This window comes from Lodderomyces elongisporus, chromosome 1, assembly GCF_030384665.1.
Source record: "Lodderomyces elongisporus chromosome 1, complete sequence".
Lineage (NCBI taxonomy): Eukaryota > Fungi > Ascomycota > Pichiomycetes > Serinales > Debaryomycetaceae > Lodderomyces > Lodderomyces elongisporus.
The window spans coordinates 2,530,759-2,556,379 of NC_083673.1; the positions used below are offsets into that span (position 1 = coordinate 2,530,759).

The 25,621-nt window shown below is 38.4% G+C and overlaps 9 protein-coding genes across 9 annotated transcripts; 5 read left to right on the top strand and 4 right to left on the bottom strand. All coding sequences in view use genetic code 12, as the record gives it.

Annotated features, from left to right (window-relative positions):
* Positions 1-199: 199 nt before the first annotated feature.
* MSB2 (multicopy suppressor of a budding defect) lies at positions 200-4,342 on the top strand (the record flags this gene model as incomplete). The annotated part of the gene is made up of 1 exon (XM_001528367.2): positions 200-4,342. One exon carries the CDS (start codon positions 200-202, stop codon positions 4,340-4,342), a length of 4,143 nt encoding a protein of 1,380 aa, XP_001528417.2.
* Positions 4,343-4,800: 458 nt separating this feature from the next.
* SNU71 (U1 snRNP component) lies at positions 4,801-6,684 on the bottom strand (the record flags this gene model as incomplete). The annotated part of the gene is made up of 1 exon (XM_001528369.1): positions 4,801-6,684. The coding sequence occupies one exon, from the start codon at positions 6,682-6,684 to the stop codon at positions 4,801-4,803; it is 1,884 nt and encodes a 627-aa protein (XP_001528419.2).
* A 273-nt stretch (positions 6,685-6,957) lies between these two features.
* On the top strand, positions 6,958-9,429 carry PRP39 (pre-mRNA splicing factor; the record flags this gene model as incomplete). Its single annotated transcript, XM_001528370.1, has 1 exon — positions 6,958-9,429. The coding sequence occupies one exon, from the start codon at positions 6,958-6,960 to the stop codon at positions 9,427-9,429; it is 2,472 nt and encodes an 823-aa protein (XP_001528420.2).
* Positions 9,430-9,511: 82 nt separating this feature from the next.
* RAD7 (UV-damaged DNA-binding protein rad7) lies at positions 9,512-11,566 on the bottom strand (the record flags this gene model as incomplete). The annotated part of the gene is made up of 1 exon (XM_001528371.1): positions 9,512-11,566. One exon carries the CDS (start codon positions 11,564-11,566, stop codon positions 9,512-9,514), a length of 2,055 nt encoding a protein of 684 aa, XP_001528421.1.
* Positions 11,567-12,197: 631 nt separating this feature from the next.
* On the top strand, positions 12,198-13,683 carry RAD23 (UV excision repair protein rad23; the record flags this gene model as incomplete). The annotated part of the gene is made up of 2 exons (XM_001528372.2): positions 12,198-12,263; positions 12,463-13,683. 2 exons carry the CDS (start codon positions 12,198-12,200, stop codon positions 13,681-13,683), a joined length of 1,287 nt encoding a protein of 428 aa, XP_001528422.2.
* Positions 13,684-13,977: 294 nt separating this feature from the next.
* Positions 13,978-14,727, bottom strand: UTR4 (enolase-phosphatase E1; the record flags this gene model as incomplete). The annotated part of the gene is made up of 1 exon (XM_001528373.1): positions 13,978-14,727. The coding sequence occupies one exon, from the start codon at positions 14,725-14,727 to the stop codon at positions 13,978-13,980; it is 750 nt and encodes a 249-aa protein (XP_001528423.1).
* A 1,569-nt stretch (positions 14,728-16,296) lies between these two features.
* PVL30_000909 (uncharacterized protein) lies at positions 16,297-18,744 on the top strand (the record flags this gene model as incomplete). The annotated part of the gene is made up of 1 exon (XM_001528374.1): positions 16,297-18,744. One exon carries the CDS (start codon positions 16,297-16,299, stop codon positions 18,742-18,744), a length of 2,448 nt encoding a protein of 815 aa, XP_001528424.2.
* Positions 18,745-19,356: 612 nt separating this feature from the next.
* PVL30_000910 (uncharacterized protein) lies at positions 19,357-20,862 on the top strand (the record flags this gene model as incomplete). The annotated part of the gene is made up of 1 exon (XM_001528375.1): positions 19,357-20,862. One exon carries the CDS (start codon positions 19,357-19,359, stop codon positions 20,860-20,862), a length of 1,506 nt encoding a protein of 501 aa, XP_001528425.2.
* Positions 20,863-21,097: 235 nt separating this feature from the next.
* Positions 21,098-24,715, bottom strand: CTF1 (Transcriptional activator of fatty acid utilization; the record flags this gene model as incomplete). Its single annotated transcript, XM_001528376.1, has 1 exon — positions 21,098-24,715. One exon carries the CDS (start codon positions 24,713-24,715, stop codon positions 21,098-21,100), a length of 3,618 nt encoding a protein of 1,205 aa, XP_001528426.2.
* Between the last annotated feature and the right edge of the window lie 906 nt (positions 24,716-25,621).

The following is a 25,621-nucleotide window of genomic DNA, read 5'->3' on the forward strand; positions in this document are numbered from 1 at the left end:
TTCATATTCATTCATATTCATTCGTTTTTTTATTAGGATAAACTATACAGCCTAGAGCAAAACAACTCCTACTACATCCAATCTTTATTTTCTTTATTTTTTTTTTTAATTTTTGTACATCAGTACCAACTACATTCATTCTTTATTTATTATATTCTTTCCAACTGCAATCACTTTTTGCCCCAAATTCACTAAAACAATGAAAATCAGACACATTAACCAGAGCTTAGCCTCTATTTCCTCCTTATCCCTCCTTTTAATAATTCTTGCTACAGCTGAAGCGTTGAAATTACCACAACAGCCGCAGAAAAAAGTGAGCCAATTATACCACGCCAAAAGAGACGAATTTATTGATCGTGCTCAAAACTTTGTAAATGAAGTATTTGGCTATGGCAATAGCACTGGTACTGGTACTAGCACTAACACTGGAGACACACGAACAGAATCAACACAGCTTGTAGAATTATCCTCATCATCAAGTGACTTTGCTACAACTCCAACTTCCACAGCAGTTTCAAACAAGCAAGACAAATCGTCAGCAAATGATGATAACACCTCAGTGTATCAATCGAGCACTGCGACTACCGACACACCTTCAACACAACAAGAATATGTTGATACAAATACCCCTACAGTGATATCAAGTACCCCAGCCGAGGAAACAACATCAAGTTTTGTACAGCAGCAGCAACAACAACAACAACAACAACAACAACAGCAAAGCTCAGCAGTTGGTACTAGCACACCAGCTCAAGTTGCAGCATCATCTTCGACCCCAATAGCACAACTGCTGGCGGCACAAACTTCAGAGGCAGCAACTTCATCAGAAGCTTTCGCCGCTGCTCAACAGAGCTCAGCAGCAACTACAAGTACAAATGAGAGTGCAAATCAAAATGCTAATGCAGATCCTGCATCATCAGCAGCACAATCTCCTACAAGTGACCAGCAAACTGATGCTCAAACAAGCAGTGAGCTGCCAGCACAGCCACAAGTATCTGCTGCCAGTAACAACAATGATTCCGGAGCACAAGCAGCTCCGCTGTCGTCATCGTTTTCATCAGTGTCAACCACACCTGCGGCAGCTAGAACTGCAAATAGCGCATCAACTTTTGAATCTGCTTCTGCTTCCACTGCTTCTGTTTCCCCATCAACTACAGACTTGGCTAGCCCAGTAGCAACTGCATTACTGACAGACAACACTCCATCTCAGTCATCATCATCAGCTGCAGCTGCATCATCATCATCATCCTTGCTGCCCTCTGCTTCTCAAGAAACCAGTTTGGCCAGTAAAGATCTGACAACACCAGTTGGAACTGACGCATCTGCTCAAGCTTCACAATCATCAAGTGTAAGCGCATCTTCAAATGAGGAATCACAATTGGTGGAACCAACGACCTTGTCGTTAGCTTCATCATCATCATCACCACCTGCAAGTGATGTTGATGCAAGCGATTCTGCCTCACTGAGCAGTGCATCTTCTTTAGACGCTGCATCACTGCAAAGTTCCTCCACTTTATTAGCTTCCAACACTGCTGCAATCGATCAATCAACTGTAGCAACTGACTCGAGTGCGTCAGATGCTGATACTACTTCTGTTGCTTCTGCTTCCACTGCTTCTGCTTTGAATTCTAACTCTGATGGTACTGTTGGTCAGACTGAAAATGTCCTGGACAGTGTTACCGATTCTGCATCGACATCAAATAGTGATCCAGATGCTTCATCTTCGGCATATACTTCATTTGCTTCGGCTTCTCAGGAATCTATTGCCTCTGATTCAACGTCGTCCAATTCACCAACTGATTCTAGTGCAACTGTTTCGGATAGTTCAAACACTCTGTACGCACCAGTCGTCACTGGTTCAGAGCCAGTGACTGCATCAACGTCTTCATTTGCACAATCCGACGATGTATCTTCGCCGTTATCATCGTCTCTGTCAACGTCAGTGCAAATTACCCCAGACATCTTGACTTTATCAACCGCGTCTGATAGTTTGCAATCTTCTAGCACTCTGTCTCCAGCCCCAACTGAATTGGCAAGTGCATCTGACTTTACCGACTTTGCCTCAGGAAGCTCCAATACAACGGATGGCTCAGCTGCTTCTACTTTGGTTGACTCACAAGGAACTGATGTCGCCTCTAGTCAATTTCCATCCAGTTCAAGTATCATCACAGATAGCGGAGCATCTATTGCTTCAAGCACATATATACCCGTGGTGTCCGAAGCAGCATCATCATCATCATCATCCTCAGAATTGGAAACAATTGGATCTTCAACTGCAGACGCATCACCATCAAGTTTTGCGTCCCAATCACAACCAATCATCACTGATGTGGGCTCATCAGCTATTGACTCTGCAAGTTTATCTACTGATGCAACCGAACCTATAGTGAGTGCTTCTCATACCCAAATCATTTCATCAAGTGAAATTTTGGCGTCATCTGAGCCTAGCTCAATAGAACCATCATCATTAACAGAACCCATTCCAATAGAGTCAGAGAGAGTTTCACCTACCTTTGAAAGTTTAGTATCAGGTTCTACTGAATCGATATCAACTCCTGTGGTTTCATCAGCAGAACCAACATTAGTATCCGAATCCTCATCAGCTTTACCAGTTTCTGATCAAACCGAGCCAGTGATTACAAGTAATTTATCACCGGAACCATCACCATCACCATCACCAGAATCATCACCATCATCATCATTACCCTTGGCAAACCCTGTAACTGAGTCAGTGTTGTCTTCTTCGGCCGAGACTTCTCTTGTTGAACCTTCACCTGCTGATGTCAGCTCGCAAATTCCCCCATCTTCTTCTGAAGTTCTTAGTTCCTTGAGCGAAGCTACAGCAACACAAACACCCTTGGCAGCAACAGAGTCCTCAGAATCATTGACTTTGTCTTCTGCTGATGTTGCAGTCACACCTATTCAATCTACTTCGATTACTGCACCTTCAAGTGCCGAATCCGAAGTACCAACTGGGGCATTAAGCGAAACGTCAACTGCAGTCTCCGAAGAAGGTCTCACTGCATCAGCTCCACCCGCAACAACTACTACGCCATCTTCATTAGCAATAGTACCCTCCTCTTCTGGAATTACAGATGTTGGTGTTGAATCGAGTGGTGAACCAAGTTCTGTAACTAGCTCCCCTTCCAGCTCAGCAGCTAGTGGTGCATTGGGTGTAACTGATGAGACATCAATAGCCTCTGAAGCTCCAACATCCGATGCACCAATTGTGGGCTCCACTTCTTCATTCACATCTGGAGCTCCTACAGTAGCAAAGTCTGGTGCCACTTCGGCTCCACCAGATACAGTGGGACCTTCATCATCGTCGGCTGCATCTGTTACTCCAACTCCAGCTCCAGCTCCAATATCTAGTGCTACAAGCTCCAATTGGTTGCCTTCTTCGCTTGTTATTGCACTGACTTCATCTAATGATCCTGATAAAACATCACAGAACGAATCTGCTACTCCAACCCCTGAAAACACCTCTGGTTTACCCAAGGCAATCACGGCAGAAGCTACCAGCGCACCAAAAGAAGGATACACTCTTATCACTGTTGGTTTTAAGTCTGCATTGAACTACCCTTTTGTTGTAAACAATACAGTCACATCTGCACAAATATTTTCGTTCTTGCCTGGTGTTTTGCAATATCCATTTGGTAATGCCGAAACCTATGACAATGTAACTGTTAGTCAGTTGATTCCATATCAAGCATCAAACATTGACTATACAATCACAGTTGCCGAAGTTTATTTCCCACAAAAAAGCATTAGTGCATTGAGCAATTATATCAGTGACACAGGATCACAGCTCTACAAAAACCCCGATGGAACTCAAAACACTTTGGCATCTTTGATTGATAGTAGGATACCCTTGACTGGATTGGCTGAGACAACTCAACAATCGAGTGGCTCTTCATCGGGAAGCAACAGTTCGCCTGTGAACCCCAACGGGTCTATGGATGCTGTATTTTCTGGAACAAAAGTCACTGATAAGGGCCGAATTGCGGGCATCACAGTTGGTGCTGCATCTGGATGTCTTGTTTACATGAGCTTAATGGTGCTTTTGTTTAGAAAATTCAGGAAAAACAACAAGAATTTAGAGTTGCCATTAACGGATTCAGAATCAAGCTTTGGAATGTCATCGGACGACTATTCTTCATATTCAAATGAAAGTGGTTCTGGTTTCTCAGCAATTTTTGCTAGACTCAATAATAATAGTAACAGCAATAGTAATGGTACCCTGCCAGCTGGAAGTCCTACGCACCCACACATGTCCCAAGTCAGAGCTGGAAACATCTCTCAACCAGTGCAAGCATCAAATTCTTTAGGTTGGTACAGTTGAAAGAAGCATTGATAATGATGATGATGATGGATGGATGGATGGATGGAGAGTTATATTCTACGGCTAATCTTCTACAAATGCATTAGGCATTATCCTGTGAAACGTTTTGAAATTTTCTTTTTCCTTTTCTGATTCGTTTTTTTTTTTCTCCCCGTTTTCAATGACAAAACATTACAAAACAAGAAAGAGAAGAAGAAAAATTAAGAAACTGAAGAAACGGAAATCTAAAGACCACAGCTTTTCTATTATTCTTTTTTTTTTTATTTCTCATTTTTTTGATACCATTGGATTGAAGCAAAAAAAATTTAACAACTAAACAAATTTTTCTTTCATCTATTATTAGAATTTTTACATATATATATAATATTTTTTTCTATATAAATTCTTTGTTTTTGTTTTTGTATATTTATAAATATAATATTTAGACATTTAATCCGTGGAGTACCCTCAATTCCTCTTCAAGCCAATGATCTTACGAAATCGTAGAGCAGGTCCACCAATTTAACAGCATCCTCATCCAAGAATTCTTCAAGTTCAGTCACTAATGCATCTCTTCCATCGAAGTTTGAGCTTTCAAGACTTTGGAAGATGACATCCAACAATAATTCATCCTTGACACCAAGGCAATCTTCAACGAGATCGTCGATTTTAGTTTTAATTTGGTTTTGTTTTGCCAATGAAAGCTCCTTGACAATAATAACTCGTTTATCTTTTTCCAGAGGCGACATTGGCACCTCAATATCTGCTTCATTTTGATCAGCATTGAACTTGGCTCTCTTAGCTTCAGGTTCAGCATGTTTACTCTCATATGTATCAAGGGTATGTTTAATAGGTTGTACTTCGTTTTCCAACTCTTGTGTCTCCTTCTCAATATCTGCCCTGTCTAGCTCTTCCTCCAAAGTCCTCTTTGCAACTCGCTGTTTCAAGTACTCGTTATAGTTCATTTCGTATAGGTTGGCAAGTCCGTTGGACTCGTAATTTCTGAATTTTGCTATAGTTGCGGCTTTATTATCCCAAACATTGACTTCATAATCTTGCAGTCGTTTAATCTCTAGCTCGAGTCTTGTCCTTTCAGCTTCTTCTTTTGCTTTAAAAGCATTTAAACGTTGATTATAGTCTTTATTTTGTTTAGCTATGCGCTGTGCTTTGACATACGCATCGTACTCTTTATCGTCAAGTTCTTCATGCTCCTCGGGCATCACAAAAGTTTCCGCTGCTTGATTATTTGTCCTTGCCGTTGCAAATTTCTCCTTTTGTTTTTGCCCTTGTTCCTGTTCCTGTTCCTGTTCCTGTTCCTGTTCCCGTTGCTGTTCTTGTTGAGCATCGCTTGCTTCCTTGATTCCTTCAAAAAGCTTATTCAATTTTTGTTTCGTTTTTTCTCGCTCTATTTCAATTTGCTTTTGACGGTTTTCCTTTTCTATTGATAACATCTTGGTTCTAAATCTAATTATCTCTCTGATAATACTATCTTTCATGTTATTGGGTACGTCGATCAAATCATTGTTGTCTACCATGTAATCACTATAAGATTGCATCGCTCGATCCAAATCCTCGAATCCTTTAATTTTTGGTTTTGCCAAGTTTTTTGAGTTGTATAAAATGAGCTTGATTTGGTTTTTGAGGCGGTCTGTGACAGAAACACTCGGCAGAACCTCAAGGTCCTTTAAATATTCATCAATTTGAGCACTATAAATGAGCTCAACTTTGGGTAAAATTGCATCAATATCATGAAAAGTTTTGACAAACCATTTCACATCTTTAACATGGTTAAAGCGGATAAATATGGTCTTCAGGTCAATAAACTCATAATTGACTAAAGACCATGCAAATTTTCTAGCCTTGTCTTTTATTTCCTTTCCATCTTGCTGTCCCTCGATTCTGTCTTCTAATCCCAACTCAATTAGATGCAATAAAACTTTTTCAACTGCAATGTTTTTCAAATTTGGAAAATTGTTCAATACAACGATGCATAATTGCTCTTGAAGGTTTGTTGGTTGTATGGTTTTAATGTCAAGGTATAATTCTGGCTCATCATTGACATTAACGGTATCTTTTAATTGATTTGATGGTAGCTTGTTCTTACCATGACTTTGCAGCTCTGCAGATTGTGTTAAGATCTTGGTATTGTTCAAGTCTATAATCTCCGAAGCATCAAACTGTACTGGAACGGGAACGTTGACATTCAAGTGTAGAGATTCGCTTCTTTCATTGGAAGGGCTTTCCAAATGCGACAACAAAGATAATAGCTTCGTGTGATTCGAAGCAGGGATACTATATGGAGAAACAAATGCTATACCAGACGTTGAAGTAGTTTTTGACGCCAGCGTGCTTGTCCTATACATTTTGTCAACGAAATGTATTTTTGGATTCAGTTTTTAAAAGATCTTGCACCCTAATTTACTGAACTTTAATTTTTTATTATTCTTTCTTACTATTTTGTTTTTTCGTTCTTTTTCTTTTCTTTTCGTTTTCGTTTTTGTTTTTAATTTTCTTTTTCTCTAATATTTTTATTTGGCTTTTACAATTTTGCAACAAATTAAGAAAAGTGTATTATTTTCTCCAAATCATTCGTTATCAAGTCACTTGATATCTCTATAGTCTTACTTCTTCAATACATGTCACTCACGACCACGCTTCAGTTACCTGATGACTTGCAAGGGCAATTCAAAATAGAAAGCAATGCTTTACACTTACCTGAGGCGCATAGCTTAGAAATTAAACTTCAGAAAAACATCAACGATTTACAATCTTGGACTGATCTTTTCAATTGTTATGACATTTGGCTATCGAATAGAAGCAAGACCGAGCAAGGAAAGGATTTGAAGGATTTGATTTCTGCAGACCAGAAAAGGAGGATCAGCAACACTTATCAAGCTGCCACGTCCAGGTTCATAAACTGGGAGGAATGTTGGAAGCGATGGCTGGCGACTGAATTTAAATTAAATGGAATTGATGCATCTATAGAAGTACTACAAAAAGCAGTAGAAACTTTCCCCACCTCAATAGTATTATGGACTGATTACCTTGCTGCTATCAAGAGTGGCATTGCTAACAGCACCATTGATACTACCGCAAATACTACCGCAAATACTGCTGCAAATACCGCTGCAAATACCGCCACCAGCACTACAATGACTTCGAACTCAACTTCGGCTTCGAATCCCACTACTATTAATACTACTACCACTTCGACACCTGCCATCACCACGCAAAGCGATGATGTAAATAGATTTCGATTCTTATACAAGGAGGCATTGAAGTATAATGGTTACAACTTCAACTCAAGCTCTTTATGGGATATAAGTATAGAGTTTGAATCATCTCTACTGCAAAACTCCGATGAGTTGAGGGATCTATATCTCCAAGTATTGAGCATCCCGCTTTACCAATATGCTCATTACTACACCCAGTTTTCAGAAATTAGTAAGAATTTCGATATTCACAATTTACTACCAGAAAGTGCTTTATTGGATTATATTGAGAAATTTGGGAAAGCTAGAGTTGAAGACTTGTCTTTACTTGAAAAACATCAGATTATTGATGATTATTTTGCAATAGTGTTTACTTCTACCCAGGCCAAAGTAACTGCTGCCTGGGAATATGAGCAAAACTTATTACATCAAGAATTTTCACATAAAAGAGCAGAAATTGATGAAGAAAAAGATAAAGTTTGGTTTCCATACATCGAGAAAGAGGTTACAAATTATCGAGCTTCGCCGACTATTGAGAAGTACAAGCTTGTTGTTAATTTGTTTGAACGAGCATTGATTCCAAACTGCTTTGATGTTAATCTTTGGTCCAAATACATATCATTTGTTGCATCAACATCATCAACATCATCAACATCATCAACATCATCAACATCATCAACATCATCAACACCATTGCCATCTTCAAATTCACCACTGATCTCTGGCTCTAGCTCTTTAACTGTTTTGGAAAACTTTCATACCCAGCAAAGGATATACACACGAGCAAATTCGAGATTTGTACCTTTGGATCAAAATGAACTTCGATTAGAATACGTACAGTTTTTGCTACTGAACGATAAGCCTAACCTTGCAAATGAATTTTTATTTGATTGGATGAAGGTTTTTAGCGGCAATTCAAGAGTCTACCATAAATCATCTTATTTGTTAATGTGTCAGCAGATTCTAAATTTATGGGAAAAGCTCATCACACCTTTCAAGTATAAAAAGATTCTAGAAACTCTTGTTGAACTGTTTTTCAAATTGCAAAACAAATTGAACCAAAAAAATGTTGATGACGAGAAAGTGGGAGATCCAGAACAAGTTAAAAACATTGATCCTCAGTTTGAATTAAAGCAAGATCATGTTCTGTTGCTCGCCAAATTTTTGAATGACGACTCTATTGCAATGGTAGTTTTAAGACTTTTATATTTTTACAGAAATAGTGGCAGTGTTGGAGATGAAGATAACGATGACGAGGAGGAAAAAAACAATGTTGACAATATTCGTCTACTATTCAACAATATTTATAAAGCAAAAAGTATGCTAAGATCCACGAAATTCTGGAATTTCATGTTTGAATACGAGGGATGTTTCAAGAGTAATTTAGCTAATTTGAAACAAATTTATGACTTTGTTATCACGGAAACTCAACTCCCAAAAGTTGCACTAGACGCATTTACAGATTGGTATTACGATATTGCAGCAGCCAATGTCAACAAGTTTCTTTTGTTGAATAAGGATAGGTCAGATGATACTATGATCAAAAAGAATTTACATCAATCCAATTCAGTTTTCTACAATAAAACCATTCGAAAACGTTACTTGAAGCAAAATTATCTTGCCAATTTAATGAATACAACCGAAGTCGAAAATGAGCATGGTGTGTTGTCGCAGTATGCTAAATATGCTGGTCATCCTGGTATTGTACCAAGGGACAATATTGATGGAAAGGAAGACCCAGAAATTATTAATAAAATCTCAGACGGAAAGGGCTATATCGATTTAACCAAAAAAGATATTGCAATACCCGCATACCCAATTTTTAAAAATGCCGAAAATGCATCTTTGGCACCAACTGGAAAGCAAATATTAAGAAAGAAGCAAAAACGTATGTAAGGCAAAAAAGCAAGAAAAAGCAAAAAAAAAAATAACAGAAAAAAAAAAAGAAGAAATATCGTCTACTTTTTTTTTATATAAACTAAAGATCATCTGTTTGGCGTCCAATTACCATTAAACTATCTTCAAATACAGCTTTGTTGGTGCATCTATTGTCTCCATATACTTCGATAATCTGTAATTTTGGGCAGTTTTCACTAATCAATGTTAAGATCTCGTTGTCAACTGCTCTTACAAATGATGCATCCAAGTACGTGAGTAAGGGAAGTTTGATTGCGTGAAAGTGGGCAATGCTGCTATCCTCCTTTGCCTTGTTTCGCAAATTGATCTTAAATTGATGTGCATCTTCAGTGAAAATCTGCGACAAAAAGTCTTTGGATACCCTGTACAAAGAGTTGATACTCATCTCTACTAAAGTGTGACAAGAATGGTTGAATAATGCATATAGCGCATCATCACCGAGATCTGTGCACTTCATTAAATTAATTTCAAGTAAACCACCAGCATTGACTTTGGAAAATTTTTCAAAAGCTTTTGCAAAACCTTCGTTTGATACTTGGTCTAGATTTTTCATTGATAATCGAGTGAGGTTACGGCAATATTTGCTAACACCTTCGAGTAGAAATTTTTCAGTTAGGCCCGAGCAACCATCAACGTTTAAATAATTCAAAGACTCTCCCGTGATGGCAAGAATATCAATTAACAATTCATCAGTGATCAAATCTTCGTTTGTAGGGTATGAAATCTCAAGTTCAACAAGTTTGTTTCTACTAATATATTTCGGTATCTCTTGGTAGGCTTCTGTTTTTGTAATACCATCTAGTCTTGATAACTTTAAAGAGGTTAATTCATTTCCGCAGCATTCCAACAAGCTCAACAACGATTCATTTCCAAATCTATGCGTGTTTCTAACTTCAAATTTGACAAACTTGCCTCTTATTTGCTCAAAGTATGATTGCCACATTCGATCACTTATCAAAAAGGGGCCATTTAGTGATAATGAGTGCAAATGCTTCAAATTAGATGCAAAATATTCCAAATTGTCGTTATGTAATTGACCGCACATAAACAAAGTCAAGGATTCCAAGTTGGGACAAAAAGAAGCAATCTTATTCAATGAATCCGAGTCCACGTTTGAACAGTCCCAGAACTCAAGGTGCTTTAGATCGGGCGATAGAAAAAGCGATATCGTTTTATCATTCAATGATCTGTTCTTGGACAAGATCATTGCTATCTTGTTAAGGTTCATCTGTCCAATGTCACCCAAAGCATCAACATCTTCTATATTCTGAGTTATCTTTTTGATGCATACATCCTGCAATTTGGGTAATTTAACCGTACTTTTATTTAATAGCGCTTGTGCAACTTTCCTTCTCTTCTTCCTAGCAGCTAGTTGATTGGCTTTAGCCTTGCGTTCACGTTCGCGAAGCACTTGGTTGCATGAATCACATAAATATCCAGTCTTTTCCTTGATGAATCGAGAATATACTGATAATTCAAATCGGTCACCACAATCTACACAAGTATCGTCCTCACCAAACTTTTTCATGTCAACATTTTGTAACTCGTCATCATCATCATCATTATAGTCATCGTTGTCATTCTTATCACTATCATCACTGTCATCGCCATCACTTCCATCCCCAGGAGCAGTACGTCTTTTTGTTCCATTAGATCCTGCACCACGTCGAGCAGCTCGCAATTTCCGTTTTGCAGCTCTCTTCATTTGCCTTATTTCATCATCGTCGTCGTCGTCATCGTCATCGTCTTCATTTTGATCAACTCCGACATTGTTATCGCCATGACCACTTCTATTTTCGCCCACTTGTTCAATGTTAACTTGGGAAGAAGCGCGCCTCGATTGCTCAGCTGAGTCAGGTGTCCCTGTCCTTGATGGTGTATTTGCTGCTTCAGGTGTCCCTGTCCTTGATGGTGTATTTGCATCACTTCCTTCTGAACCGCTTTCTAATGTCTCTGGCTCTTCAGTTGGGTTGTTTGCAACTTGTTGTTCACGCTCACGTTCACGTCTTGCTCTGAACGCGTCGGTGATACCTTCGCTTTTTAAGAATGCGGTCAATGCAGACGATGGTCCTTGTACACCACCCTCCGTCCTTCTACCGCGTTGTCTTCGTGCCATTCTGTTGTAGCTATATATGTATGTATATATGTGATGAAAAATATAGATAAAGATGGGTGGGATTTAGTGAATTATGGATGTAGTTGAGGAAATGGTTAACATAAAAAAATAAAATAAAAAACAAATTGCAGCAATTGATTTCAGCAGGGCAAACGAATGGCAAGTTACACTAAACTAAACTAAATCTTGTCTTTTCTATAGCCATTTTGCGTGGTATGTATGCATGGATGTCATTACATAACCGTTTATGGTGCAATATGCTACCAAATGCTATTGCCACTGAAAAAAAAATTAATTTCTTCTTTTTCTCTTTCTCTCTCTCTCTCGGTCTCTCGCGCCCTTTCCATCTCTTCACAAAGAAAAATTGCGCATTGGAGAAATAGAAACAAAAAAAAACGGAATAAGATACATAGACAAGGAGGAGGAAAAGTCAAAGAAAGTGAGAGTTTCTGTAGTAAAACAGTGAAAAGAAAGAATTGTATTGTATCACCACTACCAAGAGACTTCTAGACCAAAGAAAAGAATAGTCAATACAGTCAAATTATTGAAGAATAAAAAAAAACAAATCAGCAATTAAACTTTTATAAACTTTTCGAGGCTATAAACGTATAATTGATAGACTCAATCACCAATGCAAATCACATTCAAAGATTTTAAGAAGCAGACAGTGCCCATAGATGTCGACTTGTCCGAAACAGTATGTAACTTTGGAGAAGCGATATAGTAAGAGTATTATATATCTATCTATATATATTATATATATATATATATATTTCATTACAATACCTTCTGGCTTTATTTTATCATTCTGGTACTATTTTGATTAATTTCAGAATTTTTTGCTTTGTGAAAAAAATTACAAGTTGAATACATGGCTAACTAACGATATCATATAGGTCTTAATTGCAAAAGAGAAATTGGCCAAAGAAAAGGACTGTGAGGCATCGCAGATCAAACTAGTGTACTCGGGGAAAGTTTTACAAGATGACAAGACTTTGGAATCATACAAATTGAAAGAAGGATCTTCGATTATTTTCATGATATCGAAGGCGAAAAAGACACCTACCCCCGATGTTGCAGTGAGCTCAACCTCTACGAATCAAGAGACTACACCTGCAACTGAACCTGTATCGACCTCGCGAGATGCTTCAGCTTCTTCAGCTACTCCAGCAGCACCAGAGGAATCACAACCAACTGCACCTACGGCATCCAACGAATCTACTTTTGCTTTGGGCAGCGAGAGGGAAGCCACAATACTCAATATTATGGAGATGGGTTACGATAGACCACAAGTAGAAGCAGCATTGAGGGCTGCCTTCAACAATCCTCATCGTGCAGTTGAGTACTTGATTACTGGCATTCCTGAATCATTACAACATCGCCCACAACAATCTTCAACGACAACGAACTCAGCTCCTGCAGTAGGAGGAGTTCCTTTGGCTGAATCTACTACCGGCGAAGTAACACAATCACAAAACAATGATGGTGATAACAATGACGATGACGATGAAGATGACGACGACGACGATGAAGAAGAAGCAAACACTAGCCATGGTGGTGAGAATCTTTTCGAGCAAGCAGCGGCAGCAGCTGCTGCGCAAGGAGGAAGAGGTGCTGGGGGTGTTTCAGGAACCGCTGGTGTGGGTGCCTCTGGAGGAGAAGATGCAGGTTTGGGAGCTGGTGTTGGTGCCGGCGCAGGAGGCGAAGTTGGAGGCGCAGGAGAAGCAGAGCAAATGCAGTTGTTGAGAGCAGCATTACAATCAAACCCAGAGTTGATTCAACCATTACTAGAACAATTGTCAGCCTCAAACCCACAAATTGCCAATATGATAAGCGAGGATCCCGAAGGATTCATTAGAACCTTTTTAGGAGCTGGTGGCGAGGATTTGGGATTTGACATTGAAGGAGAGGATGCTGATATGCTTGGTGGTGCTGATGGTGACGGTGAAGGTGCTGATGCACCAGGTACCGTGAGAATTCCAATCTCTGAACAAGACGAAAATGCAATCAATAGGTTATGCGAATTGGGGTTTGACCGTAATTTGGTGATACAGGTGTACTTGGCATGCGACAAGAACGAAGAAGTGGCAGCTGACATATTGTTTAGAGATATGTAAACGGAATTAGAGTAATATAAAATCAAAGAAAAAAAAAACAAACAACGCTAACGGCAACAGCAGCAATAACAAAAACGAGATGGAAAACCTACAACGGGCGTGTATTTTAGATTTATCTGTAATCCTTCTTTACATAGTTCTCTCTCTCTATCTCTCTCTCCCCATCTCTCTCTATCTCTCTCTCCCCATCTCTCTCTATCTCTCTCTCCCCATCTCTCTCTATCTCTCTCTCCCCATCTCTCTCTCTCTTTGTGCGTGTGTATGATAGACTGTTTCCTTTTGTTATCATTTACTTTAAAGGTTTAATTCCGATAGCGAGTAAATGATCTTGTGGCTTGCCAATTCCTTATCTGGGATTGGAGTATTACCTTCTCGGATTACGACATAACTGTTCATTCCTGACTCAATTGCTGCATTCACTTCGTTGATATAGTCACTTAAAAATAAAACAGATTTCTCATTGTCCTTTTTGTCGATTTGGTCTATAATCTTTGTATACGATGAAGCCTCTTGCTTGAAACCAGCAGTAGTAATGTCAAAATAACCACTCAATTGGGGATTCAAATCCATTGCAATTCCCGTCCCATTATCCACATGACTGAACAACAATTTTTGCGCATTGATGCTTCCAGACGAGTAGATATAAATTTTGCAATTTGCTTCTCTTTTTGGAAACTTTTCAATGAAATCGATCGAGTCTGGGTACACAGGGCTTTTAATCTCGCCCGATTCATAGCCTTGTTTCCAAATGAGACCTTGCAATGCCTTTAATACAGGGTCTTTCACATCGTTATCAACTAGGCCCTTGAGATAATTGTATGTAGATTCAGATGAGGTCGTTACGCTCAAGGGTAATTTTGATAGTGTTTGCACAATCGAGGCTTGATTAGAATTAGTGTCATTGATATTTAAATTTAACGGAAATTGAATCGTGTTCAAAGTGGTGGGTAGTTGTTTGACAAAGTATGGAAATAACACGCTTTTAACAAATGAGATTGGACAGATTGTGCCCTCGATATCTAATATCACCGTGTCTATTGTCATTGAACAAAGCTTGAATGTGAAATTGATTAGCGGTATTTCTCTCTATCTACCCCACTCTTGAAGATGCAAGAGAATTCAAGTTGTGTATCAAACACATTATATATATTGGTACTATATTGTTAAATTCACTGCTAATATTGTACTCTTCGCTACCAAAATATTACGGAAAAATAAAAATCAAAATTTTGGTTATAAATTGTACTAAAAATCCGTCCCTTTGTATGGGATCAATCAATGTAAATTGCACATTTATTCTTCCGTTGAAGAAATGCAAATTACAAGAGAAGAAGAAGAAGAAGAAGAAGAAACAAAAAAGAGCACCCCTCTTTTCTCTTTTCTGATATATACACATTGATTTATGTATATGTATATTCCAAAAGAAAGAAAGATACTTGACAATTAGTCTTTGTATCATTTTTTTTTCAAAACAAGGTGGAAACCATTGCATTCTGTGAAAATGGATTAGCGTTGCTACCCAACACATTTGCAGCTTGTGTTGTGGATCAATTGTTTTCTATTCTCTTATCTCCGGCATATATCATATGCTATTTACCAAAGATCTAGTAAACTTTTGGATTTGAGATCAAGAATAAACGAATAGTCACAATGGTCTTCAGTAACAGGGAATACCACATACTTTAATACTTTACTTTATAGTCTCCTAGTGGAGAAATTGTAATTTTAAATAAGCGCAAACTTATAGTTGGTTTAGCCACTAGAGCCAACGGAGATTAATCACAACCAAATCTAAGTATGAAAGAGATGTGTACTATATTGTTGAAAGAAGAAACCAGAAGGAAAAATTGCTGACTCTTGCTTGTTATCTTTTTTCTCTTCTTTTTTGTTTCCCTTATTCATCCTTTTCTTCTACTTCTTCTTCTTCTGCTGCTGCTTCTTCTTCTTCTTCTTCTCACAATTTGGGTTTGTTTTGTTTGGCAATATGATGTTATTGTTGCTTTTTTACGCAAAGTAACGCAAAGCAAGATAGCGCAACGCATCGAAGGACGAACTAAGTGAAATCGTCCTTTCTCCATGAACCACTCCCCCCCCCTCCCCCCATTCCTCACTCCTCACTCGAACCAAAACTTAGAACAAAATGGAAAGTAAAAAAATAAAAAGAAGAAAGAAAAGCCATACACTTATTGATAAAAGAGATTGTGCACCACCATGATTTGCAGATTGTTGAGCAATATCATCCTCTGCTTCCATTTATAGCATGTGAATATTCAATACTAACAAGAAAATACGGTTGGTTCGTCTAATTCAACTCTATGTCTTTCTACAGTACTTCACTTAATATTTTGAATTTCTTCTCATAAAGAGCTTTTGGTTTCAATTTTATCTTTTATTTTATTATTTTAATTATATTTTTTTTTATTTTTTATTTTTTAATTTTAGTCTTTATAAATGGTCTTACTTCGCATCACTTATCATGACAGATCTAGGATTGCTGAGGTACAATTCCAACCATATACACATCCATTTAGAACCCACCATCCTTGTCCACCAAGCTAGCTAGTACTATTCATTAATATATTTACGTACATCCGTATTAAAACATATAGGTCCATGATGGTAGGGAGTAGCAGTGAAAAAAAGATACCACTATATGATGAACAGAATGACTATATAAATGAAGATCATATCAGTGAGTTTGCGAAAGCGTTAGTATGGCAGGACTATGATGACGTATCGACTACAGCACCAACAACTCCATTAAATGGCCCACTTGACATGGGTGATCTATCACTGCTGGGTGGTGAACTCGGCAATGGTTCTGACGATGTTGTTGTTGGTGACGACGACGACGACGATGATGATGATGATGATGATGATGATGATGATGATGACGACAAAACTAAATACTCTTCGCCTCAGCTAAAAGCAGCTCAAGAGATTAATGACGAAGCTACAGAAATTGGGGCAGTTCCAGCAACCACAAAGCCTGACTTAATCTCTTCCAAAAATGACTGGTTCCCCATCAACAGCGAAAACTTAAACCCAAACTCAAAACGAACTAAATTTGCAAAATCCTCAAAATCCTCCAAATCAAAAAGTACGTCGCCTATAAGGGCTTTGCAGAACGAGTTTCGAAATAGTGCCTCGTTCACATTGTTACGATGGCCAATCTTAACATTTGTCGTGATATGGGTAACAATTTTGGGCTTTCTATACTTGGCAGTCCGTGTTTATGTAGCTTTACTGGAGTACTTCTTCACATGGACCGGGGAGAGGAAAAGATTGAGAGACAAGTTGAGACAGTCAACAACATACAAGGAGTGGATTGAAAATGCCAAAGAATTGGACAAGTATTTGGGCCTAGACAAATGGGCTACAAACCCTAAGTTTTCGTACTATGACTCTCAAACAGTACAACTCACTATAAATAAATTGAAGAAAGCACGATTAAACAATAGCATGCCAGAGTTGTTGATTTTACTTCAAGGGTGTCTCAAGAGAAACTTTGCCGGCATTGAAAATCGTCAATTGTACTCTCATATGTACTATGGTACCAAGAACTTGGTTCAAGACTATTATAAGGAAGTTGTTATTTGCATCAACAAGGTTATTGAGTCTAATGAAATCAATTCTGAGACAAAATATAAATTTTTCAAAACAGTGCTGCAAAACTTTGGTAAGTCAGCATTATGTCTCAGTGGTGGTGCGTGCTTTGCGTATACACATTTTGGTATCGCAAAAGCCTTGCTAGACCAGGACTTGCTTCCCAATATTATTTCAGGAACTTCTGGCGGGGGGCTTATTGCTGCTCTACTTTGTACGAGAACAAATGAGGAATTGAAAAAACTTTTGGTTCCACAACTCGCGAGGAAAATCACCGCGTGTGAGGATCCATGGTATGTGTGGATTCCACGATTGCTCAAGACTGGAGCTAGGTTCGATTCGGTAGCTTGGGCGCGAAAATCCAATTTTTTTACCAAAGGATCAACAACTTTTGAAGAAGCAATGGCAATGACAGGAAGGAAATTGAATATTAGTACCGTCCCAGCTGACCCTCATTCGCCCGTCATTTTGTGTAACGATATCACTTCACCTCATTGTATCATATGGTCAACATTACTTGCATCTTCAGCGGTTCCAGGTATCTTGAACCCTGTGGTATTGATGATGAAGAATCCAGTTAATGGTGCAGTTGTACCATTTTCCTTGGGAAGTAAATGGAGAGATGGCTCTCTAAGGACAGATATACCTATCGATGCATTGAACACTTATTATCACGTCAACTTTACTATTGTTTCCCAAGTCAACCCTCATATCTCATTGTTCTTTTTTGCACCAAAGGGCACAGTCGGTAGACCTGTTTCCATGTCGAAAAGGAAGACCGCAAAGGAAAAGTTTGCATCATTCCGAGGGGGGTTTATTGCCACGGCATTGGAGCAATTATTCAGACTTGAAATAAAAAAGTGGCTCCAAATTGTGAAATCCTTGGACTTGCTACCACACGTTTTACAACAGGATTGGTCGAATGTATGGTTGCAAAATTTCACGGGTACCATCACCATTTGGCCAAGAAACCGTTTAATTGATTTCTGGTATATTCTCTCTGATCCGAATGAAAAACAAATGGAAGAAATTATAACAAAGGGGGAACGAAGCATGTACCCGAAAATTCTTTTTATCAAAAATAGACTTTCAATAGAAAAGGCGATCGAGAAAGGTAGAAAAACATCTACTGCAGAATTGAGGGAAACGCAAATGAATGTGGCCTTGGCATCTGATGACGATGAGGACTATGTACCAAGCGATTACAGTTTAGCTAAATTCAAGGATCGTATTGGGGTTACTAGTAAAGATTTTGACATGTTGGGTAGCACACTCCGCGATGACGATGCTGATGCTGACGTGGATGAGGATGATAATGAAGATGAAGATGAAGAAGATGAAGACGAAAACGATTACGAGGAATATGATGTGGAGGATCTAGATGATCCTTATGAAAGCGATGCTTTTGACCCTCATATTGTTCTGACCAAGGAAAGACGCCATACTGTATATTGAAAAGATAATTTGTGAGGAACATATGCAGAGCTTTTTTGTGAATGGTGATTTAAAAAGAAGAAAACAATAAAATTTTAGTTCAGGACATTTATTATTTATTTCGGATATTAAATTACAGTTCTTTTCTTTTCTTTTCTTTTCTTTTCTTTTCTTTTCTTTTCTTTTCTTTTCTTTTCTTTTCTTTTCTTTTCTTTTTTCTTTTTCATTTCATTGAGCATTTTCTCTGAAGTCTTCATTAAAGATAATACTGAGGCATATTTAAGTGATTGTAATATTTGTAAAGCAAATTTGCCAAAATTAAAAAAATGTATATATATATATATATATGTATATAAAGCAACAACCTGAATACTAAATAAGTTCGGAAAACTGGTGCAAAGTATATACCTGTGACACAAAATGGAAATGTCGAATTCTGCCAGGACTTTAAAAAGAGACATATTTGAAAGCGCGTTTAAAAATACAATATTCTGCAACGATTGATTAAACATTCTATTTGCAATTGAGATTTAAGAATTGAGCGAACGATTACTGTTTAAACCAAAAAAGCAAAGGAAAGAGAAAGAGAACAAAGGAAAAGAAAATAGCAAAAAACAAAGAAAAGAGAATAACATGTCAGATAATGATGCCGATACCTTTACTCCTAGTAATCTTTCTGGATCCGTTGATACTGGATTAGAAAATGAGGTTAGCCCTCGAGCAATTGTTAAAGAAGGTAGTGGACACGGTGTAGACATGACAGCAGATACAAGTGTTTCTTTTGGACAATCCACAGAAGTTCCGGAAGAAGAACGACTGCAAACTTGCGGAATTGAAAGTGAGGACCCATTGCAGGACAGAGAAGCAACAGTTGTGGAGGAACTTCAGGCAGAGACAGAGGCAGAAATTGAGGCAGAAATTGAGGCCGAGCTAGATGCAAGTCTTGCAAACGAAGAAGAAAATGGAGAAGAGGAAGAAAAAGAAAAAGAAAAAGTTGTAGTTGATGATGAAGACGATGAAGACGAATTTGGAGATTTTGACGAATTCAATGAATCGGAAAATCCACCTCATTCAGAGTCATTTACAACTGAAACTGCATTGTTTGACGAAATTGCATTACCGGACACTGCATTTGAAAACATTGGTGAATTTGAAACAAGATTAGAGAAGCTCATGTCGAAGCTATTCTGCATCCCCACTCCTCCACCAGTACGCGCAACAAATGTCACTACCGAAGATTCAACAATTGATAAAACAGGAGAAGAAGAACATATGGAGATACTGCCGCCTGAAATAGTTGACCCAGCCACTGTTTTGTTATTTGACGATCGTGTAAGAACCATATATGAACAAATTTCCACAATTCCACATTTGCAACCTCCCAACTGGGTCAAACTGAATATTAGACACAATATGTTGATTAATCTAGGCATTCCAATCAATTTGGATGAATTAAAGTCATCAGCTCCAGCTCCAGCTCCAACACCAGCTCCAACACCAGCTCCAACACCAGCTCCAACCTTAGCACAGTCACAAGAACAAGCAGAGAAAATAAGAGATACACAGGCACCTTCACAAACTCAAGATACATTGCCCAGCACCTCTCTCTCTGACTCTTCCTTAACAAATTCCACCGCTTCACAAACAGGAACCAGAAGTTTGGAATCTGGACAGCTACTCAATGTGCCATCACGAAGTCAAAGCCATCACAGAAGAAAAAGTATTACTGCAGATGACATAGATTGGCGAGACTTTGACGTGCCTCAGTTTGAGAGTTTGAAATTAAATGCGGAAGAGTCGAAAAAAGTCATTGATGAGACTAGTAAGAAGTTGTCACAATTTGAAATTGATAATATGGAAAACACAAGTTTGCAGTTCCTTGAATCTAGAGATTTGGAATTTATTGAAAAGAAACTTAGTCAATTGCAAAGCAACAGGCAAGAGTTGTTGCAAGCAAGCAGCATATGGCAAAATCAATTGAATGAGTTGCAAAAAGATTACGAGATTTACGAAAACGTGGTACAGAGTTGTATTGGATATAGTCAGAAATTGCGACGCGAGGAAATCATGGAGAATCTCAAAAAGATGAAACTGAAAAAGAAAGGAGGAAAAGCCAAGTTTACGACGTGGAAAAAATAAGTAAGTCTTTTTAGTTCTAGTTATACACTCTAAATTGGGAATTGTCTCTATTTATACTTTAAGTTTTTCCCTCTTTCCCGTTTCTGTTGCTTTGCTTTGTTTTGTTTTCTTTTGTTTTCTTTTGTTTTCTTTTGTTTTCTTTCGGTTTATTGTATTGTATTTTATATTATTTTTTTTTTTCTTTTCTCTACTTCAAAAGATTCAGGAAATCCTAATGTACACCACTTAATTCCATTCAATTTATAAAATTGAAAAAAGAGCTAAAGTCGTCGTTCATATCAATACCAGATTGCAAGTTCATATTTATATATGAAGAGTCCACGAAATTAGTCTGTAATCCACTGGTTCCGGAATTCAATAAACCATCCTCTTGAGCAGGTTGGTTGAATTGATTGGATTGGGAAGCTTGTTCGTTGGGAGGGATGTTTGCATCATGTGGATCCTTGACTTGTGAAGTTACTGCAGACGTAGCGTTTTGCAACCCAGATGCTCCTTCGGCACTTGGAGACTGTGCTCTCGTTGGAGGGATACTAAATGTAGGAAACAATTGCGTTGGCTCAAAATTTTCAAAAAATGTCTGCTTATTAGGAATATTCTCCGTGACCAACGATATATCAGGAAATGATTTCATCGATGATGATGATGGAGATGTATCATTCGTCTTGTTCTCATTCTCTCTTCTTCCTACTTCTCCTTTCCCATTACCGTCGCCTATACCTCCACTCCCACCATTTCTCTCCTCGTCCTTGGCTTTCTTCATGGGGACCTTATATTGTTGTATCAATTGCTCTATTTGTGGCGTTCTTGAGTTGCTTATACGAGGTGAAACAGATGGAACATTGGAGTATGTATGCGGTGGAATTGGAGCTCGAGAGTGCAGTTGTGGTACGGTATTTGGAGACAAAGACGGTCCGGCAGCAGCGATACCTGATGATGACATAGCTGAGGCAGAAGAGGGAATTGGTGCTGCAACAGGTGGTACTGGAAGAGGTTGTGGGTTTTGGTAATCATTATATGAGTTCCCACCTGGTGAGATGCCCGAAGTTGTTGATCCGGGAGAGTACTTGGCATTGACGGGCGAATGTCTTTGCTGGATTTGGGAAATATGTTGTTGTTGTTGCTGCTGAACAAAGGAGCGATGTTGAAGGTTTTGCTGAGTATTCTGTTGAGTATTTTGTTGTTGGGGGCTTTGTTGATTTTGTTGGTGATTTGGAAGGAGTGGTTGAGGTTGCAAAGCTTGAGAATATCCACGCGTGTCCATATTATCATACAATCCTGTTTGACCCATACCCTGCTTTTCATTGGCAACTTTTTCCTGGTAATCAGCCATTCTGGAACCATTTTCAATAACACTTGCACGCTTCATCTTGTCGTTGGCATATTTATCAAAAAGTTTGATCAATACACCAGCAATTGGCCAGTACAAGGAAAGTTTCTTCAAAACCGAGCGCGAGACAAATAAGGAGTCGCTGGCGGTGGATGCAATTACCGCATTGTTCGAATCAACGTGATATATAAGCATGATAAGCGCACTGAAAGCAATGTAGACGTACATTGTTGGCACGTATTTTAGCAAGTCTCTATCCAACAAGATTTTGGAAATTATCGAAATCATTCTGGCTGATTGGAAACTAATACCCCAACTTGGATACTTGTAATTATTCGGATTTGTTGAAGATGATTTGGCCATTCTGATCAAGTTTGATCTATGGATCAAAAACAATCTATTGTAATATTGAGCATTTAATAAACATGCATAGAAATTTTGTGATGAGCTATCTGCAAGGGAAAAAGACAACTGAGGGGGCAAATTCGTAAACCAAATACCCATCAACATGTCACAATGCTCAATAATGGAGAATGCATTTCTTCTTTTAGTCATTTCCAGTTTAACGCTGTACTGGTGCTTAATGATGATACCCGTTATCTCAGCCAATTTGATTAAATGGATAAAGTACAATGCATGTGTTTCGTTTACTGGATATGGCTCTGTGATGCCCAATTCGGGATCTGTTTCATCAAAGTCCTCTAATGATAACATTGGGACATCACAATCGCTTAGATCAATCACTACGGGTCTACCAAAGGCAATAGCAACATTGCGGTCTTTTTCAAATAGACACCACCATATTTTCCTCCATAGTCTTTTTTCCGAGATTGTTAAATTTTTGGACTCGGTAACATCGCGTTGAAATCCAAAACCTTGAGCTAAACCCACTGCTACTCTAGTCCAATAGAATGAGTTTTTGGTCACATCCTCTGGCCCATCCCAATACGAACCAATTAGAATGACCGTTTGTATGATTGAAACGGGATCACTTTCATAATTCATCTCGTATAGAGCCTTTGCTCTTCTGAAAAAAGTCAAACTAGCCAAGTTTGTGGATCCATTAGAGTCGAGTAGTAATGGATTCTTGGAGACTCTACTACCGCATAATAGCACTGCATGCAACACCATCAAGCTCGGGTTATCGTTTGGATCATTAAATTTTTTCATAAACAAACTTCTATTAATCACGGGCATCAATGGATGGACGTGCTGGAAGTAGGCATTGATAAGGTCCATTGCTAGCTCTTTACTGGGAAGTAGAAAAGCCCCTCTCAATTTTAAAATCTCCAACTCCACTGAATCAAGCCCCGTGTCCGAGACATCAAAAATGTCTTCGGTCAACTGAACGTGGTTTTCTCCAGCATTTTGAGGAATTACACCTACCGAGGACGAGCCAAGAAAAGTCATTGACGGTTTGCTTTTGGAGCTCATCAATTCTTTTTTGTGCATTGAAGGTCTGTTCTTATATGTAGATGTCAAAGAGGGAGGGATACTCACTTGCGATATGTTTAAAATTGGTTCGCTATGAATAGGCAGTTTATGGCTATTCTGGTTGTGGTGGGTATGGTGTTGGTGATTGTGGTGGTTGTGGTGGTTGTGGTGGTTATAATGGTTGTGATTGGCAGCTTGAGTTCTAGGTTGAGTTGGTGGTTCAGGGAGCAATTGCTTTTCTGGTGTTGCGGTAAACAGTTCCTTCTTTGTTTTTGTCAATTCCGGAGATTTATTTGTTGCAAATGCTGGCGTTGTTGATGAAATAGGCGACTGCTGAAAAGCTGATTTTGTAGTTGTATCCTCTCCGCCATTTATCTTTCGGTTGGTATTGCCTTCTTTGCTTGTTCTAATTTTAGCTTTAACTTTAGCTTTTGTCTCATCGGTATATGAAGCAGAGACTGGAGTTGTTGATGAGGTCTCTGTTGCTGCTGCGGCTGCGGCGGCTGCTGCTGCTGCGGCTGCGGCGGCTGCTGCTGCTGCTAGCTTCTGTTTCTTTGCTTTAGATTCACCCGACTGGTTTCCTCTTTTCTTAACTTCTGGCAAGACACAATCGCATCCAAACGTGATACAGTTTGTGCAAGGAATGTGAATTTCTGCATCGCATCTTACTTTTCGTGATCGACAAACAGTACACGCTCTGGATCCTCTTGGTCTTTTGTATTTGATAGTAAACGCCTTTGGTTTTTCAGCCTTGCTGTTCCCTGAACTGGCTTTTGCTGTTGCTGTTGTATTTGCTGTTGGTGGTGGTGGAGGGGTTTCTTTGCTCGGATCTTTGTTTTCAGTATCAAGCTGTGTCGAATCATTGGAATCTGATTGACCAGCAATTGTAGGTTTTGCAGTTGTGGCTGCTGCTGCTGCTGCTGCTGCTGCTGTTGTTGAAGACGATTTATTGTTTTCAATATTAGCATTGTTGCTAATGTTTTGACCATCCGATCTAAAATCAGTGTTGGAATTCATTGACTGCAGCAGAGCAGTTTCATTGTCAGTTGGAAACTTATTTTCCTGTTTGACCTTGGTTTGTTCATCAGACATGTCTAGTTAAGAAAAGAAAAAAACAAAATTTTCAGTTACAAATTTGAGAGTGTAAGGAAAGTTTCTAAAGCCAAAAAAAAATAGGTTGATTTGTAAGGTACCTCTCTTGAGTATCACTCTTGGAATTTTCAATATCCTTATTTGTACTCTTGGGATTAGTGTGTGTGTGTGTGTGTGTGTGTTTTGTTTTTTCGGGTTTATTGTATATTTTTGAAATTCCGACGTCACCGGGAGTTCTCAAGCTTTCAACTTCTAGAGTTGGATACCCTATATACTGTTAACTGTATTCCAAATACGGGTACAACTTCAAAGGTTTGGTTGTGCTTGTGTTTACTGAATGTTGCTGTAAACACCTTTGGGTAAATTATTTGGTTGTGTCAAATGGATGGGGAGGATAACAGTAATTTTGTTGCAACAAATAGTGGTTGATTGCGGAGGAGACAGAAGTAAAGGGGAGGGGAAAAAATAAATAAAGGTTGTTATTTATTTTTTTTTTTTTATTTTTGGTTCTTCGGTAAAATATAAATACAAATAAAATATGAATACAAAAATAAAAAAAAAATAAAATAAAATAAAAGTTTATAGTGTAGAAAAAAATATATATACAGGCAACAAAACGGCACCAAAGAGAACAATATATATATACTACTACAACTACTATTAATAATAATAATTTTAATTTTTATTTTTTTTTTTAGTTTTTGTTTTTCCCATCCCCTCTCACCCATCTTAGTTAAAAACTCTTACTAGTGGAGGTTCTAAGTGGGACAAATTGGTAATTTTTTTTTATAAAAATAACAAGGACTAGCAAAGGAGATGAAAGTTGGAGGCATATTTATTAGGGAAAGTGGATGTGGGTGGAAGAAGGGGCTTAGTCAGTTGCACTTTATTGCTTTTATATACTTG